At 37.6% G+C, this 14565-nt stretch overlaps 1 protein-coding gene across 1 annotated transcript; it reads left to right on the top strand.

Moving 5' to 3' along the window:
* Nucleotides 1-27: 27 nt before the first annotated feature.
* On the top strand, nucleotides 28-6410 carry LOC146135994 (chymotrypsinogen B-like). Its single transcript, XM_083396120.1, has 6 exons — nucleotides 28-31; nucleotides 2737-2875; nucleotides 3870-4052; nucleotides 4387-4540; nucleotides 5057-5272; nucleotides 6252-6410. Exons 1-6 carry the CDS (start codon nucleotides 28-30, stop codon nucleotides 6408-6410), a joined length of 855 nt encoding a protein of 284 aa, XP_083252246.1.
* Nucleotides 6411-14565: the final 8155 nt, after the last annotated feature.

Raw genomic sequence — 14565 nt, 5'->3', positions numbered from 1 at the left:
ACCTTCGATGGAATATAGTTGTTTAAAATGGGTAAGAAAACTTTGAGCAACCTATTTAGTATTAATTGAGACGCAGGAGTAGGACAATGCGATAAAGCTACGTTTTCCGACGAAAATTGTCGTAGTATTGTAACGGTAGCAAGCAGGTTTGATGAAATACAAAGAAAATGAACCGCATGTCTGTTGAAACCTTTGGGACAACATCCTGGGCTTAATCCGGCCAATATTTCGTGTTTGAGGATTGTTCTCTTTAACTCTACACGTAAGTTTCTAAATGTGGAAGAACGGGCTTGTATTTCCTGCCTGTTTCGAGATAGAAAGCCGACTTAGAGTCATGCCCCCTTCCCCCCGTGTTAGTTTCAATGCTAACCAAGCCACGCACGCCATCTGCCTTGTCCTCCGAAATTCGACGAAGTCGTATGGTTTGCAAAAAAACAACGGCAACACCAACAGTAACAAGCCTGACGTATTCTTCTCCGCTCGCACTTACGAAACTGTTTACATTACATGAACAGCTTACTCTAAGATTCAATGCAACGTTTAAGATGCCAAAAGCATATAACATTTTGTTCTAAGCGTTGCATAAATTTTGCGATTAATGAATCCTTATTGTGTCGAAACAACTCAACAAAAACTAAAATAGCGGAATAAAGTAATGGAAAAAAGTTTTTTCACTCATTTGACATTACTTTAACACCTTTTGTTTATCGCGTAATTTTGTTTTACTATAGTAGCGTATATATGCAGGGGCAAAGCGCGGATTGAGAGCCACATGAGACTTTTTAACCATGCGACTGTTACGTTTAGGTTGTATTTCGGTTTTTGGTATGTTGTCTATTATCGTGCGTTTAAATTGTGTCTATTTTAACTAAATTTGAATGCAAATTACTTTCGGGCTATATATGCTTGAAACTCTACAAAATATCTTTACCCGCATTGAAAAACCTACCTAACTATAAAAACCCCGCGCGTCTCATGGCAGTTTGCTATTAACTAAGGAGTGAAGGTTTCTGTCGCCAAACCCTTAAATATATTTATGCTTATTTTGCGTTATATATATGAGCACCAGATCTATTTTATGTCGCCAGGTTTTTACCATGCCCCTTCAAACAAATGTACAGAACGGTAAACAGAATGGCCACAAGTACAAGTCTTAAACAAGTCATTTTGAAATGACTTAAGTTCCAGTCACGTCTTTTCTGAAAAGACTTAAGTCCGATTCAAGTCATTTTGAGCCCAGTTATTATTTGAGCAAGTCAATTTCCAGTCAAGTCCTTGTCATAAAAATCAAACGTTAAACGATTAGAATTGATAAATCAGTTCGATTATGAGCAATGCCCTAAACTAAAAATAACAAAAACCCAACATATTGCAAGCAAAGTGCTTCCCTTAAACAATTGAGATGAATAACTTAATTTTAAATGAAAAATGCTAATTAAAACCTTTTATTTCAACCCAAGTCATATTTCCTTGGTGTGATAAAAAATATAGGTTAAATGTAGCCTATAAGCAAAATTGTTCGAGAAACATCTATACCAGACTTGAAAAGAGGTTCATGCGGTACTTAGTTGTTTAACCCGACGTTTCGGATACCTCTCCAGAAACATTATGCGTTGGTTTGGGCGTGGTGTTGTTACATTCCCTGATGAAGGCTGGATAGGCAGTCCAAACGTCGGATAAAACAAATAAGTACTTATTGTTAGTAGGCTATATATTATGCGTGGTATACCGACAGCATATGATTTATCCATAACAGACGTAGGCAAACTGCGGCATTTTTAAGTGTTTTGATGGCTCTCCTACTTAAAAGAGTAATATCCAAAATATAGATAGAAAAGTGTAGGCCTACGTCATTTTTTAATTTTATGCTTGTTCATTCAGTTATGTATCGTTTATTATTAATAATTTTATTGTGACAAACTTTTTTTGTTTTCATATTATAAAAATCAGTCATTATTATGCGAATCTCTAGGCACTTCAAAAAGCGGCTCGCGTTGCTGTAAAGTTAAGTAAAGAAGAATAAATTGATATGCCTTTCTGTCGAAAATGTTTTTGTTTTTTGTGGTTAACCGAGTAGAAAATGTGCTTCTTGGTCTCTGATTGGCTGGATACGCTCGTTCTATATAGCTTGTAGTCTATTTTTGACATTGCTGGATATCAACAGTGTTAATGAAGTTTACATAATATAGCAGACTTACGTATCTATGTCATCCACACATGTAAAAGGCCGGTTAGCGTTTGTGGATATTAAAAGCTATTTTTGCTTCGGACGCGATAACAGTTTAAACACGAGCGCCGATAAAGCAACGGACAATGGTAGTTTATCTAAGAAACAGACAACCGCAGGCCACATTCCCACATAACATAACGATCGCACCTGCTGGCGTTTCTGCAACGTCGGCAAGTGCTACTGGACATTGCAGCAGTTTGATTGCCAAAGTTTAATGTACGCATATCTTTGCAGCTCCAAAAGCGCGCAGTTTTTCTAAAATTAAATAAAATTATTTTCCGCATATTTCTGTCATCTTAAACCTCTTTCGCCTTTGTAGTAAATGTTTTATTCGCGATTTGTACCGTAAAGTAAACATGCTGACCATTTAATTATTAAGTATAGTAAACTGTACGATTTCTGAATGTGTTTTCAGATTCCACGTAATATCCTATGTAAGTGTGGCGGCAACTCTGCCCTTTCCAGTAAACTTCATCAGGCGTGTTCAATCGTTAAACAATTTTCAGTGGCAGTGAAATACCCAAGATACGATCCCAGCCTTGCCTATACAGAGAAACCTGACAAGTTCGACATACCCAACTTTATAACACTGGCATATGACCCCCTCGGAGCATGCAAATCTCTGTACGGTGACGGTATAGAATGGTGTGGGTTGTGCATCCCTTTAGTAACAAAACTTGGCGACCTTAATCTTTTCACCGAAGTCTCTATGAGCGAACCAAACATAAGAAATTTCAATTAATACATTTAAATTTAATTGAAAAAAATGTAAACGACTATATTTGGCGACCCTATACCAAATCAAACGGCGATCCAATTTCGGGTCGCGGCCAATGGATCAAGAAACACTGGGTATAGGCAAAAGTAGGCGTTGTCGAAAACGTGCACAGTCAGCAAACCTTGGGAACCAAGTTACAAACACCAGCCGTTAGTTCGAAGTGGACGCAGCAAATTAAAACTTTGTCGATCTGTTGGGCTGTGAGAAGATTGCACCTGCCTGAAAGGAGTGTATATAAGCGCACTCATGGCCCACCAAAGACCAATCTGTTTCTCTCACAGAGCTGAATTGAAACCAAGTTGAAAATGATCTCAATCGCAATTCTCCTTCTCGCCGCGGCAGGTAAGTCGGTATTTTTTTCCTTTTTTTTAATGTTGAACTATTTGAACTGCTGTTGTCAGGATAGTAACGTTTATTTAACCCGTCATAGTGTTATCTTATTTTTTTATTTTTTTTAAGCAGCAATTTGTGCCGTTGTCTTGTATATAACTCGTGCCGTTTCTTTGTCTTTGGGTAATTTCCGGGGCAGGGGTTTGTGTGTCATAGGGTTGTCAGTTGATTATCGGGTTGTTTGTGGATTATGGGCCTGTTTATGGGTAAGCTGGTTGCTCGTGAGTCGTGGCTGTTTGTAGGTCATGGGAATGTTCGTGGGTCCTGGGGGTTGTTTGTGGGTTATAATTATCTGTAGTTCATGGGATTCTTTGTGGGCCTGGAGATCTTTGTGGGTCTTCTGGTTGTTTATAGGTAACATGTTCGTCAGTGAGTCACAGTGTTGTTTGTTGTTAACGGGGCTATTTAGTATTTGTATCTGGGTTATGAGGCTATATTTTTGTTTCTGTTTTCTGTTTATAAACCCACCAGCGACGCACCATTTCTCTTTTTAGTCCCCGCCCTCTCCGACAACCGCATCGTCGGCGGACAAGACGTCACCTCGACGTCATTCGTCCCTTGGCAAGCGTCGCTTCAGGTCAGCGGAAGCCACTTCTGCGGCGGATCCCTCATCAGCGCCACCAAAGTCATGACTGCCTGCCACTGCAAACAAACGTAATATATTTTTGGCGAAAGAAAGGCTCGAAAGTCCATGTTTTCTGGTCAAAGTGCCTCGCTTTGTAAACCTATTAGCAGCCGTGTAGGACAGATAAACAATATAGACAAACAGAATAGAAGGGGTAACATAGACCGTTTAAAGGTTTGCCAATTGAGGCTTGGTTCACGCTAACAAAATAAATAAAACCTAAAAAACCGAGGTTTGAACAATTATCATCCTTGTTAGCAGGGAAATCGCCGGTTTTGGCTGTTTAAGACTGTCCAAAGCCACCCAGCATTTTGTCGTTTGTGTCAACAACGTGATTTAACGACTTATCTCGTTTGCGTACAGGTCTCTCAATGTGATCTTGGGAACAACCGAGTACAAAAACCCCGGACAGACCATCTTCACCAGAGATTTCCTCTGCCATCCAGATTACAGCCGCTTTACCATCGACTACGATTACGCCATCATCACCATTGCTCCGGCTACGCTTGGTGACGATGTAAGTGATTGTCATTGCACTTTATATTTGAAGGTTTGAAATAGACCAAAATACACTTTGATGTCATCATGCCCCCCTGAATCCGCCCCTGCATTGTAAATTTTGGAGTTGTAATAATCCACCTTGGGGTGAAAATTTGTAAAACAAAATGGTGTTAAATTCCACATCATGTAAAAAAGGTGGAAATAAAACTCCTAAGCGTGAAATTTTCCACCAGCAGCAATAGCATAAGGTTTATAGCGTGAAAATGTCCACGCTGTGATCCGAAAAGCGTGGTGAAAGTCAATTTGAAACGGTATAACATTATCCGATATACGTTGAAAAATACTGTGCGTTCAATTTCCGTAAAATTTCTTACAAGACATCTGTTGATACAAATAGTTTTTTTATAAAGAATCAAAATTTAATAGTATTATTTTTGTGCTGTGTATTCAACTCCCGATCTGTATAAAAAATTATATTTACACCGAAAGAAAAACCTTGTCGTTATACATTTCTGTGAATCTCTTTTTTCAGGTTACTCCCATTGCTGTTGCCAACAAAGAATACCCCGCTGGAACCGAAGCCCTCATGTCTGGTTGGGGAAGGATTTATGGCAACGGCCCCATCCCCGATACCCTCCAGCACGCTTACACCTATCTCATTTCGAACATCCAGTGCAGAGCCACTTGGGGATCTCAGGTCACCGATCGTATGCAGTGCGCCAATGATGACACCAACAGCGCATGCAACGTAAGTAGCTTGACTGACTACACGGGGGTGTCTTAAACTTTTTCTATCGCAGGCCCTAAACATTTTTTCTGCTTCGATTGTAGGCAAAAAAAAATCGAAAATGACGTCATAAATTGACCTCATAATCAAATAGAACTTCGAAAATATGCTAATGATTTAAGTAAAATGGAGTCTGAATATTTTGGAGCATAATGGTTGGAGGTTGTAGTAAGACGTAATAAGAATATCAAAGCCCATACAGAAGTAGGTATCATTTTGGACGTTTCGAATAACTCTTTATTCATTTTCAACATGTTGAAAGGCTTTGATATTCTTATAGAGTCTGAATACATTCATTGCTAAAAGGTTTTATTTTCAATTCAATTCTTTTCTTTAAAAATTTATTACTTTTCAAATATACACTGGCCTTTTTTTTGAACCACCTAAAATTAATTTGCGGACCCCAAGGGGTACATGAAACCCAGTTTAAGAATCCGTGGACTACACTGATGTTGCGCATAATTAACAAAGCAAGCCGCACGAATTTGGCGAGTGTTATAGGTCAAGTGTTGAATGTTTTCTAGTTGTGAAGAAAGTTTGAGCAAAATATCATGATAAAGTGTTGACAATAAACCACCAATAAAGCTTATTTAAACAATATGTGAACAAAAACTTCATATTTTTGATGCTGTGTTATATATTTCAAAAAAACTTTGACGACATTATTTTACGTATCACACATCCATTTTTCAACAACTTAAAGTTTAAAATATAGGTTTAAAGAAGACCGAAGATATATTTTTTGGCCCGACTTGGTTTGAGGAAATGCGGTTTTAAAGTGCTAAATAATTTAACTCGAAATGTGACTCAAGGGTCCAAACAGTTTTTCCTCGATATGCAAGAATCAGAGTGAAACTGATTTCAACATAAAATGTGATTAAAAAGTCACGGAATTTTAATGACTTGCTTGGGCCGAATGATAACATGTTTGTTTTAACAGGGAGATTCCGGCGGCCCATTGGCTGTCAACGATGCTGGTACCTGGGTCTTGGTCGGAAACACTTCCTGGGGTGTGAGTGGTTGCGCCACCAACTACCCTTCAGCTTGGTCCAAGAACTCGGCGATCTACGAATGGATCCAGACCAACGCTGGCATCTAAATGTCATCCAAGTTTTGACCGTCTAGCAGTGAAATAAATTCTGCCGTGAAAAACCCGTGATTATTCGGTTCATCTCCTAACTTAGTTCTTCAGTAGTTCTAATCTATGGGTCACGATTCCCAAGGTGGTCGCAAGAAGATGTCTGGGTAAGGGGGTCACTGCTGTGTACTATTTGTCAAACGTAAAACCGAAAAAATAGCCAATATATATAATATAAAAAGTTGCAGTACAGCCAGCAAAACAGCCAGTCTAACCATGACAAACTGAATGTATAAAGTAATAAAATATCTCCTCGATCGTCCTTACTCGTAAATGACGACATTGACCTAAATGGAAGCAACTTTTTTCGAATTAAGGGACTGATATAATGCCTTGTTTTGTGGTGAAATGTATTTCTCTTTTAAATGACTAGACCTTATAAATGACTGACTCTGACAAAAGACAGGAAGTCTGAAGAACATTTGCCAGTCTAACAATTCTTTTTATAAGATTTGCTTCAGTGAACCAGTCGTTTTATGACGTTACCATTACTCGTATTCAATCAATAGCAAAAGCATAGATCCAGTCTAATGGTTTTGTCTAATAGAAATCGCAACGGTGGCCTTTCACCCAGCGAAAATCCTTTTTGCGACACTTGATAAAACTGTTTAATACCATTAGGCTATTCACTAATTATGCAAAACAACATTATTCTCGACTTAAAGAAGTCTGAAAAAACTAGCCCAGTAGGAAAACATATAATTAACATGAAAAATACTGCTACAAAACAACTTATTATTGTTTTTGTTTTGAATTTACAAAATAGTTTCTATTGAATGGTTTAATTTTCTATAAGCGTCAACAGGACGCAACTAAACTTAACCCGTAGGCCTAACTTATAGTTATTTATGTATGCTTTTGACGTAAATAAGATCATTCAACAATCTCTTCAGAAATGTTAACATCTTGCAAAATTGTTTTATATGTGTAATATCAACAAATCTGGGAAGTCGCGTAGGTTTTTCAAAACTAAAAAATATACTTTTAATTAACGGTATTTAACGCATAGCCTTTGGCAAAACAACATTTCCAAAAACTGTTTCATCTAGCTCACGGCAATTTAAAATGCAAATAATTTCTGGGCTTATTCTGCATTATATCCATTACATCATATTGCATACAGTTATTCGTAAAAGGTAAGGGTCATATATGCGAGCTGCGTGCTTCATTTAATTTTTAACGGTGTCGCAATTAAAACCAATTTAGGCGCTTTAGGCAGTGGTGGGATTCAAACTTTTTGTCAGCCGGTTCTATCACAAAAGTAAGTCATATATATTTCAGACGAATCTGTAACAAAAAGTCAGTAATCCGCGAAATAATCAAATACTTGAAATAGTTGCAATAACAGGATGCAGCCCCAGGTTCCAGCGAATGTTGCGAACTGCGAACAGGCTGAATCCCATCCCTGCTAACAGCAAGTGGCTGTCAGCCACACTAAAAAGCAGTAGTCGTCTCGTGACTTGTACTTATGATGCAACAATTATTTTTCAGACAAACAATCACAAAGGGAAAATTACTACAATTATAGAAATTAACACAAAATGCATAAGTGTTACTTGATCATTGCACATTTAAAAAAAAACACGTGAGCTACTTGGATCTCAAACATTAATGCATGGAATAAGATGCAAAAATCCAACCAAAGGGAAGTATAAGCAGCTCGATATTCTTTGCGTAATATTTCCGGAAGTAAACAAATATCGATTAGAAATTTTTACACACTACTCAAAGCAACCTAAGCTAGCCATCAATCATACTTAAAAAAACACATTTAACTAGACGGGGGTGCGGTTGTTGTATATTTTGTCAGGGGATATATTTTCAGGGCTTAGTGTTTATTTTCAATTTTTACTTTATTTTAATTTTTTTTTTTTAAATTTTTTTTTTAATATTTTGTATTGTGTACTTTATATTATATATTTTGTTTTTCATTTTCCTTAACTTGTTTCTGCAAGCAAAAACAGATATGGGCCGAAAACTTCCCCACTTAAAATATGCCTTTGATGCGAAAGGGGTTCAAATATGGCGTAGAATTTGGGGAATGATCGAAACATATATTTGATAAATAGAATTTACTTAGATAATGCATATGGCTATTTTATTCAATTTTGACCAGCTTACGTGTTTGAAAATCAAATATTATCATTCTCTTAAAGACTAAAAATGGTTTAACGCCTATGGTTTGCTATACTTTTGCAAACTTTCACTAGGTAATTTTTTACCATAGCTTGGTCCGAGCAATCACTGTTAAAACAGGCTTTAAATCTGTCGTTTCAAACAATGTGAAAAACACTATTACGTGCCTAATACGCAAACTATTAAATCGAAAGTTTTGCTAGATAAGTTTAGGCCTGATGTTGGTATGCTGGTTGGAGCAAGATGCACAACAGGTGCTAACAGAGAGGCGTAGACTGCCTTAAGATTTCGCATTTAAACTTGCGGCGGTAAATACACCCTATTGACACTTAATTATTAGGCGAAGCTTATCGCGAAGTAATTGGTCGCCCCCAAAAATGCTGACGCCGCATTTAAAGCAAGCATTATAAATGTGTCGCCGATATTCTGCCTTGAACATCCCTACTCGAAATGCTTCCCTCCGTTAATTGTACGGTGGGTGAAACTTTATTCACGGCCTTACCTCTTTGTGTATTACCGCGACAATACGATGAAATACGATTTGGAGAATATTGGAAACATCGTATTTGGAGAATATTTGCTATTTGCACCTGTTCTGTATGTTACTCCAATCCAACATATCTACACACAATTATAAGTTGTGTATAATAATATAATAACTTATGGCTTTGAAGCGAAGGGGGTTCAAATATGGCGTAGATTTTGGCAAATGATCGAAACATACATTTGATCAATAAAAATTTACGTAGATAATGCTTACGGCCATGTTATTACATTTTGGTCAGCTAGCATGTTTAAAAAGTCAATATTTTCATTCTCTCTAAATGATTTAACGTCTATGGTTTGCTATACTTTTTCCAACTTTTACTGTGTAAATTTTTACCAGGCCTTGGTCTGAGCAATCACTGTTGAAACAGAGTTTAAATCTGTAGTTTTGAAAATATGCAAACACGTTTATGTGCCTAATAAGCCACGTTTTATATTGAAAGTTTTGCCAATTTAAATCCAATAAACGCAAGATTTATTTATTTATGACGCCATGTTATGACGTAGCTTTGTAACGTCGTCGTTAAGAATGCGTTAAACTTAAGCTTTTTGTTGTTGCGGCCCTTGTATAATTATATTTGCTTAGACCTGGTGTTGATATGTTTGAATGGTGCAACAATTACAACATGTGCTAACAGAGATGTGTACACTGCCTGTAGGATTCGCATTTAAATTTGCGGTGGTAAAATATTTTGTGTTGTAAGAGCAATAGGTTTTTTTACTTAGAGAGGCCTCTTCATGAAAGGTCGCATGTGCATAGTTTTACTAGGCAAGCCACTTCCAACACAAATGTTGCACGCGCGGGACAATAGGGCGCAGCAGGGATGCCAGCAGCCGCCTCGTCGCGACGCGAGCTGGACAAAGCAAGCGAATATGAACGAATTCTGTATGAAAGTTTTTCTGCTGCTAGATGGCTGTCGTTAGCTACAAAGTGCTAAAACGCAATATTTCAGGTTTTTACCCCCCAAGCAAAGGCCCCTGGGAGTGCAGCCTCATAAACTTTTACAAAGCACCTACATACCACTCTACGCCATGTCTGAAAATTTGAAGGTTCTACGATGTCTACTTTTTCTATAAAGCTTCGGACAAAAGTCGGTCTGAAACAAACCATAGGAAACCATAGGAAACCATAGGAAACCAAAAAAGAACAAGATATGTCCCGAAAATAAATTTTCGGCCCATATAATAACGGCAAAAACAAGATATGTCCCGAAAATAAATTTTCGGCCCATATAATAACGGCAAAAACAAGATATGTCCCGAAAATAAATTTTCGGCCCATATAAATAGCGGCAAATACAAGATATGTCCCGAAAATAAATTTTCGGCCCATATAAATATTAATATACTTATTTTGTAATATTCGGCCATTGACAGTAACCAGTAATGCTAACCGGTTCGCTGATCTCATAAAATTTCGTTAGACGGTTCTAAAGAACCGGTGCGAATCGGCTGAATCCCACCACTGGTTTTAAGCATTATATTGTGAAACAAAGTTGGATTGCTGTCTAAAACACGTAGGTACTGTAGCTGCAAGACTCCTATTAAAGTTATTTGATTAATAGGACGCAATACAAAAAGCACTTATAAGTGAAAAGTTAGGACATACCCTACTTGGGCCAGGTTAAAATGCTATTTCTCGGCATTAGATCAATTGATATATATTTTTAATTGACTACAATTTTACCATTTTAGGAGATAATGTTGTTGTTCTTTTTATGTTAAAAAATTGCACTATTAAAATTACGGATATTCGATATTATTAGATCGGAGCTGATACCCGATTTCAAGCACTGATAGCATCGGTACTCATCTAATGAGAGGGGCTCAAAACCGAAATGTGCACATTGTGCGCACAATGTGCACTTGCTATATGTGCACCGCATTCGAAGGTGCACATTGTGCGCACAATGTGCACTTGTCATATGTGCACGAACCAAAATGTGCACATTGTGCGCACAATGTGCACCGCATTCGAAGGTGCACATTGTGCGCACAATGTGCACTTGTCATATGTGCACGAACCAAAATGTGCACATTGTGCGCACAATGTGCACTTGTTATATGTGCACCGCATTCGAAGGTGCACATTGTGCGCACAATGAGCACTTGTCATATGTGCACGAAACAAAATGTGCACATTGTGCGCACAATGTGCACTTGTTATATGTGCACCGCATTCGAAGGTGCACATTGTGCGCACAATGTGCACTTGCGATATTTGCGCCAAATGTACACTAAATCTGCATCTTATGTGCACCTCACTTGAATTTGATGTGCTATTAATGTGCCGGTGCGGCAAAGGTGGCTAAAAAGTTGCACACTCTGTTTTCCGTGATCACTTTTTCCACCGCGTGTGATGGTAAGGCGTTATTTGTCCGGCAGCCGATTATTATTATTGAACTTAAAAACAGACAGACAGGCAGATGTAGGATTTGTACTTTTCTTACTTACCAGAAGATAGACAGATTGTCACAAATTTAATTATTGTAGACCCTTTGTTCCGGACTAATGCGTTTGTCCGCAGGAATCGCCGTTCGGGTCAGCTACCCACCGACTTGGTTTTCCCTCAGGGACAGGACTTAGTGTGAATTTCGAAGTCTCAGTTTTTCTAGCGCTGCTGACAACTTTGTGTGCGGTTGCGTTTTGGATGGCGTTGTGTTGCATTGTCATTCGTCGGGTTGATACCGAGAGAATCGGACGCATTTTGAGCACTGTTTGCAATTTCGTTGGTTAGAGGCAAGAATAATTTTTGAATTGTGAAGTCATTTAAGCTAAGTTACGTGACGTATTAAAAAAACAGCAACTGATTGATAATATATAGAAAAAATGAAAAATCAACGTTTTATTTAATCAATATTCATATTTTTGTCATAAAATTACGAACATGGCGTTAACTTTACTCTGTAAAATACAAGTTGTGACGTCATGCTGGAGTGAACCGCTTTTGTTTACAGGTTGGGGTTCGGTTAAGGTTTATGTTCTTTCAAATTATTCCGTTCAGTTCCGGTTCTGGTCCTTAAAATTTTACAAAAAACGGTGATTCGGTAACAGTTCAGCATTCTTTACCTTTTTGGATGTTGCATAAATGTAGGCCTATGCCTTTACTTTTTATTTTCAGTAATTATTTTTTTCTCTGTAATCTAACATTATATATTTTTTATGTTTCTGTAGCATTTTTTTACGGTCGTCTTTAACTTTTCTTTAGTGTATGGATTTTTAATTTTTTTATTTCGATAGCCTTTCCTTTTTTATTCATTTTTTATTTACTTTACTATAATTTCATTTTCCTTTGTCATTTGAGGTTATATTTAATTTGTTTCTGTCGCATTTTCATATTACCTACCTATCGATAGTATTTCGTTTATAATCTTGCTTAAAGTATTTCGCAAATATTGCTGCTGCAGTTTTCCGTTTAAAATTTTTCTATTCAACCATTTCCAACTTTATATCTTACGAATAGAGTTAGCTCCACCAGGCAACATATCAATAAATATAAATCGCTCTTCTGGTGTAAACGAAGTATAAACCCTAGAATCTACATACCTTAAATTCAAAGGAAAACATTACAAACAGATATTTGGAACAGCTATGGAATCACCGGTTTCAGTAACTGTGGCAAACTTGGTTATGGAGGACATCGAACAACGGGCCATGAATTCATTCCATACCCCCCCGCGAATGTGGCGAAGATACGTAGATGATACGTTTGTCATAATAAAAACAAACTTGATACAGCAGTTCCTGGACCACTTGAACAGCTTGGAACCTACCATTAAATTCACTATGGAAACAGAGAACAAATGCTCAATTTCATTCTTGGATTCATTAATCACTCGTAACCGGTCAGGTAAATTATCTTCCAAGGTATTTAGAAAATTAACACATTCAGATCGCTACTTGAATTTCAGATCAGACCACCCTTTACAACACAAACGCTCGGTTGTGAGTTCCCTGCTACACCGAGCTTCAAAACTTTGCAGTAACTATCAGGACGAAGGCAACGAAATTAAACATGTTAAGAAGGCCATGAGATTAAACGGATACCCCGACTGGTTGTTCAAACCTCGTAACAAAACCAACCATTTAACATCTAAACCAGAATCTAAAGGTCTGGCCATTATTCCCTACATTCCAGGTCTGGGAGAAAAAATAAAACGCATTTTGAAGGGCCACCACATCTCTAAAGCTTTTAAACCAGCCAGAAAAATTGGAAATATTTTACCTTCAACTAAAGATCCAGTCAAACCAGAAAAACGTCAAGGGGCAGTTTATGAGATTCCCTGTGGAGGTTGTTCAGCAACATACATAGGGGAAACTAAACGTTCCTTTCATACCAGGAAACTCGAACACATGCGTGATGTCCGCCACGAAAAGGCATCCCGGTCAGCTCTGGCAGAGCATGCGGTTGAACTCCGACACGGAATTGATTGGGATAACTGTAAAATTCTAGACTGGGAACCGCACTATTACAAAAGACGGTTCATTGAATCATTCCGGATTGACAAATCTCCTAACACCATGAATAAAAAGGATTCATGGTATCCGGCAATCTACTCATCGTTGTAGCTATACGCAATAGCTGATAAACGCCCGTTGTCCGACGGCGCAGTTCTGCACCGGATGACTCCGGCGCGTCACAGCTTATCGCATACTTCAGCGACGTCTAGAATTATTAATTTTAATCTACGTTTTTACAATTTTTTACTTCTCAGTATATAATATGGCTAACGCACTCTCGTTTTAATTATTAACCCTGATGAGGTCAGCTGGTATCTGCTGCCGAAACGTCGGTTTATACTTCGTTTACACCAGAAGAGCGATTTATATTTATTATTTATATCTTACGATTGGTATTTCGCCCTGAAGTGAGTATTGTTTTGTACCCTAATTGCTTTTGTTCTATATGTGTGCCGTGACGCCTTCAATTTTCTGGTTTTATAAAATAAACTTTAGTGTTGAAGTTTTTTAAATTTGATAGAGCCACTAATTACGAGGTCGATAGAGCCACTACTTACGAAAGCTATTTTTAAGATTCATTGATCATTTAAAAACAAACACAAACAATCTAAGCAGACGTATCGCTATTCAATGTTCAACTAATTCTAACCAATTTTTTTTAAAATGCAATAGTGCAGTTGAATTAGATTAAAAATGGTCAAACATAGATCTTTAAATACAAGAAGTGTTGCCTTACGTTTAAAATGTCCTATTAACATGCAATTGGGTAGGGGTGCCCAAAACGTGACATTTTTTCCGATAACCAATATCGTGAACAAAAAGTATCACAATCCGATACCCAATGACGTCATAACCATGCCCACATAAGCAGAGTAGTTAAAAATTATGAACGTTTAAAAATACTTTTACGGGTTTTAAGGCTAAATTTGCAGGTATAGTTACCTCCAGTTGTTGACTTATTTGTTTGGTAAAT

This window comes from Ascidiella aspersa, chromosome 8, assembly GCF_963924565.1.
Source record: "Ascidiella aspersa chromosome 8, kaAscAspe10.2, whole genome shotgun sequence".
NCBI lineage: Eukaryota > Metazoa > Chordata > Ascidiacea > Phlebobranchia > Ascidiidae > Ascidiella > Ascidiella aspersa.
The sequence above is the reverse complement of the archived record's forward strand: the minus strand, read 5'-3'. Positions and strand labels throughout refer to the sequence as shown.

Excerpts from the sequence above, each read along its gene's own strand:
- LOC146135994 (XM_083396120.1), top strand. Across the intron at positions 2,876-3,869 it reads TACGGTGACGGTATAGAATG|CGACGCACCATTTCTCTTTT; the intron begins GTGTGGGTTGTG and ends TAAACCCACCAG. Across the intron at positions 4,541-5,056 it reads CGGCTACGCTTGGTGACGAT|GTTACTCCCATTGCTGTTGC; the intron begins GTAAGTGATTGT and ends CTCTTTTTTCAG.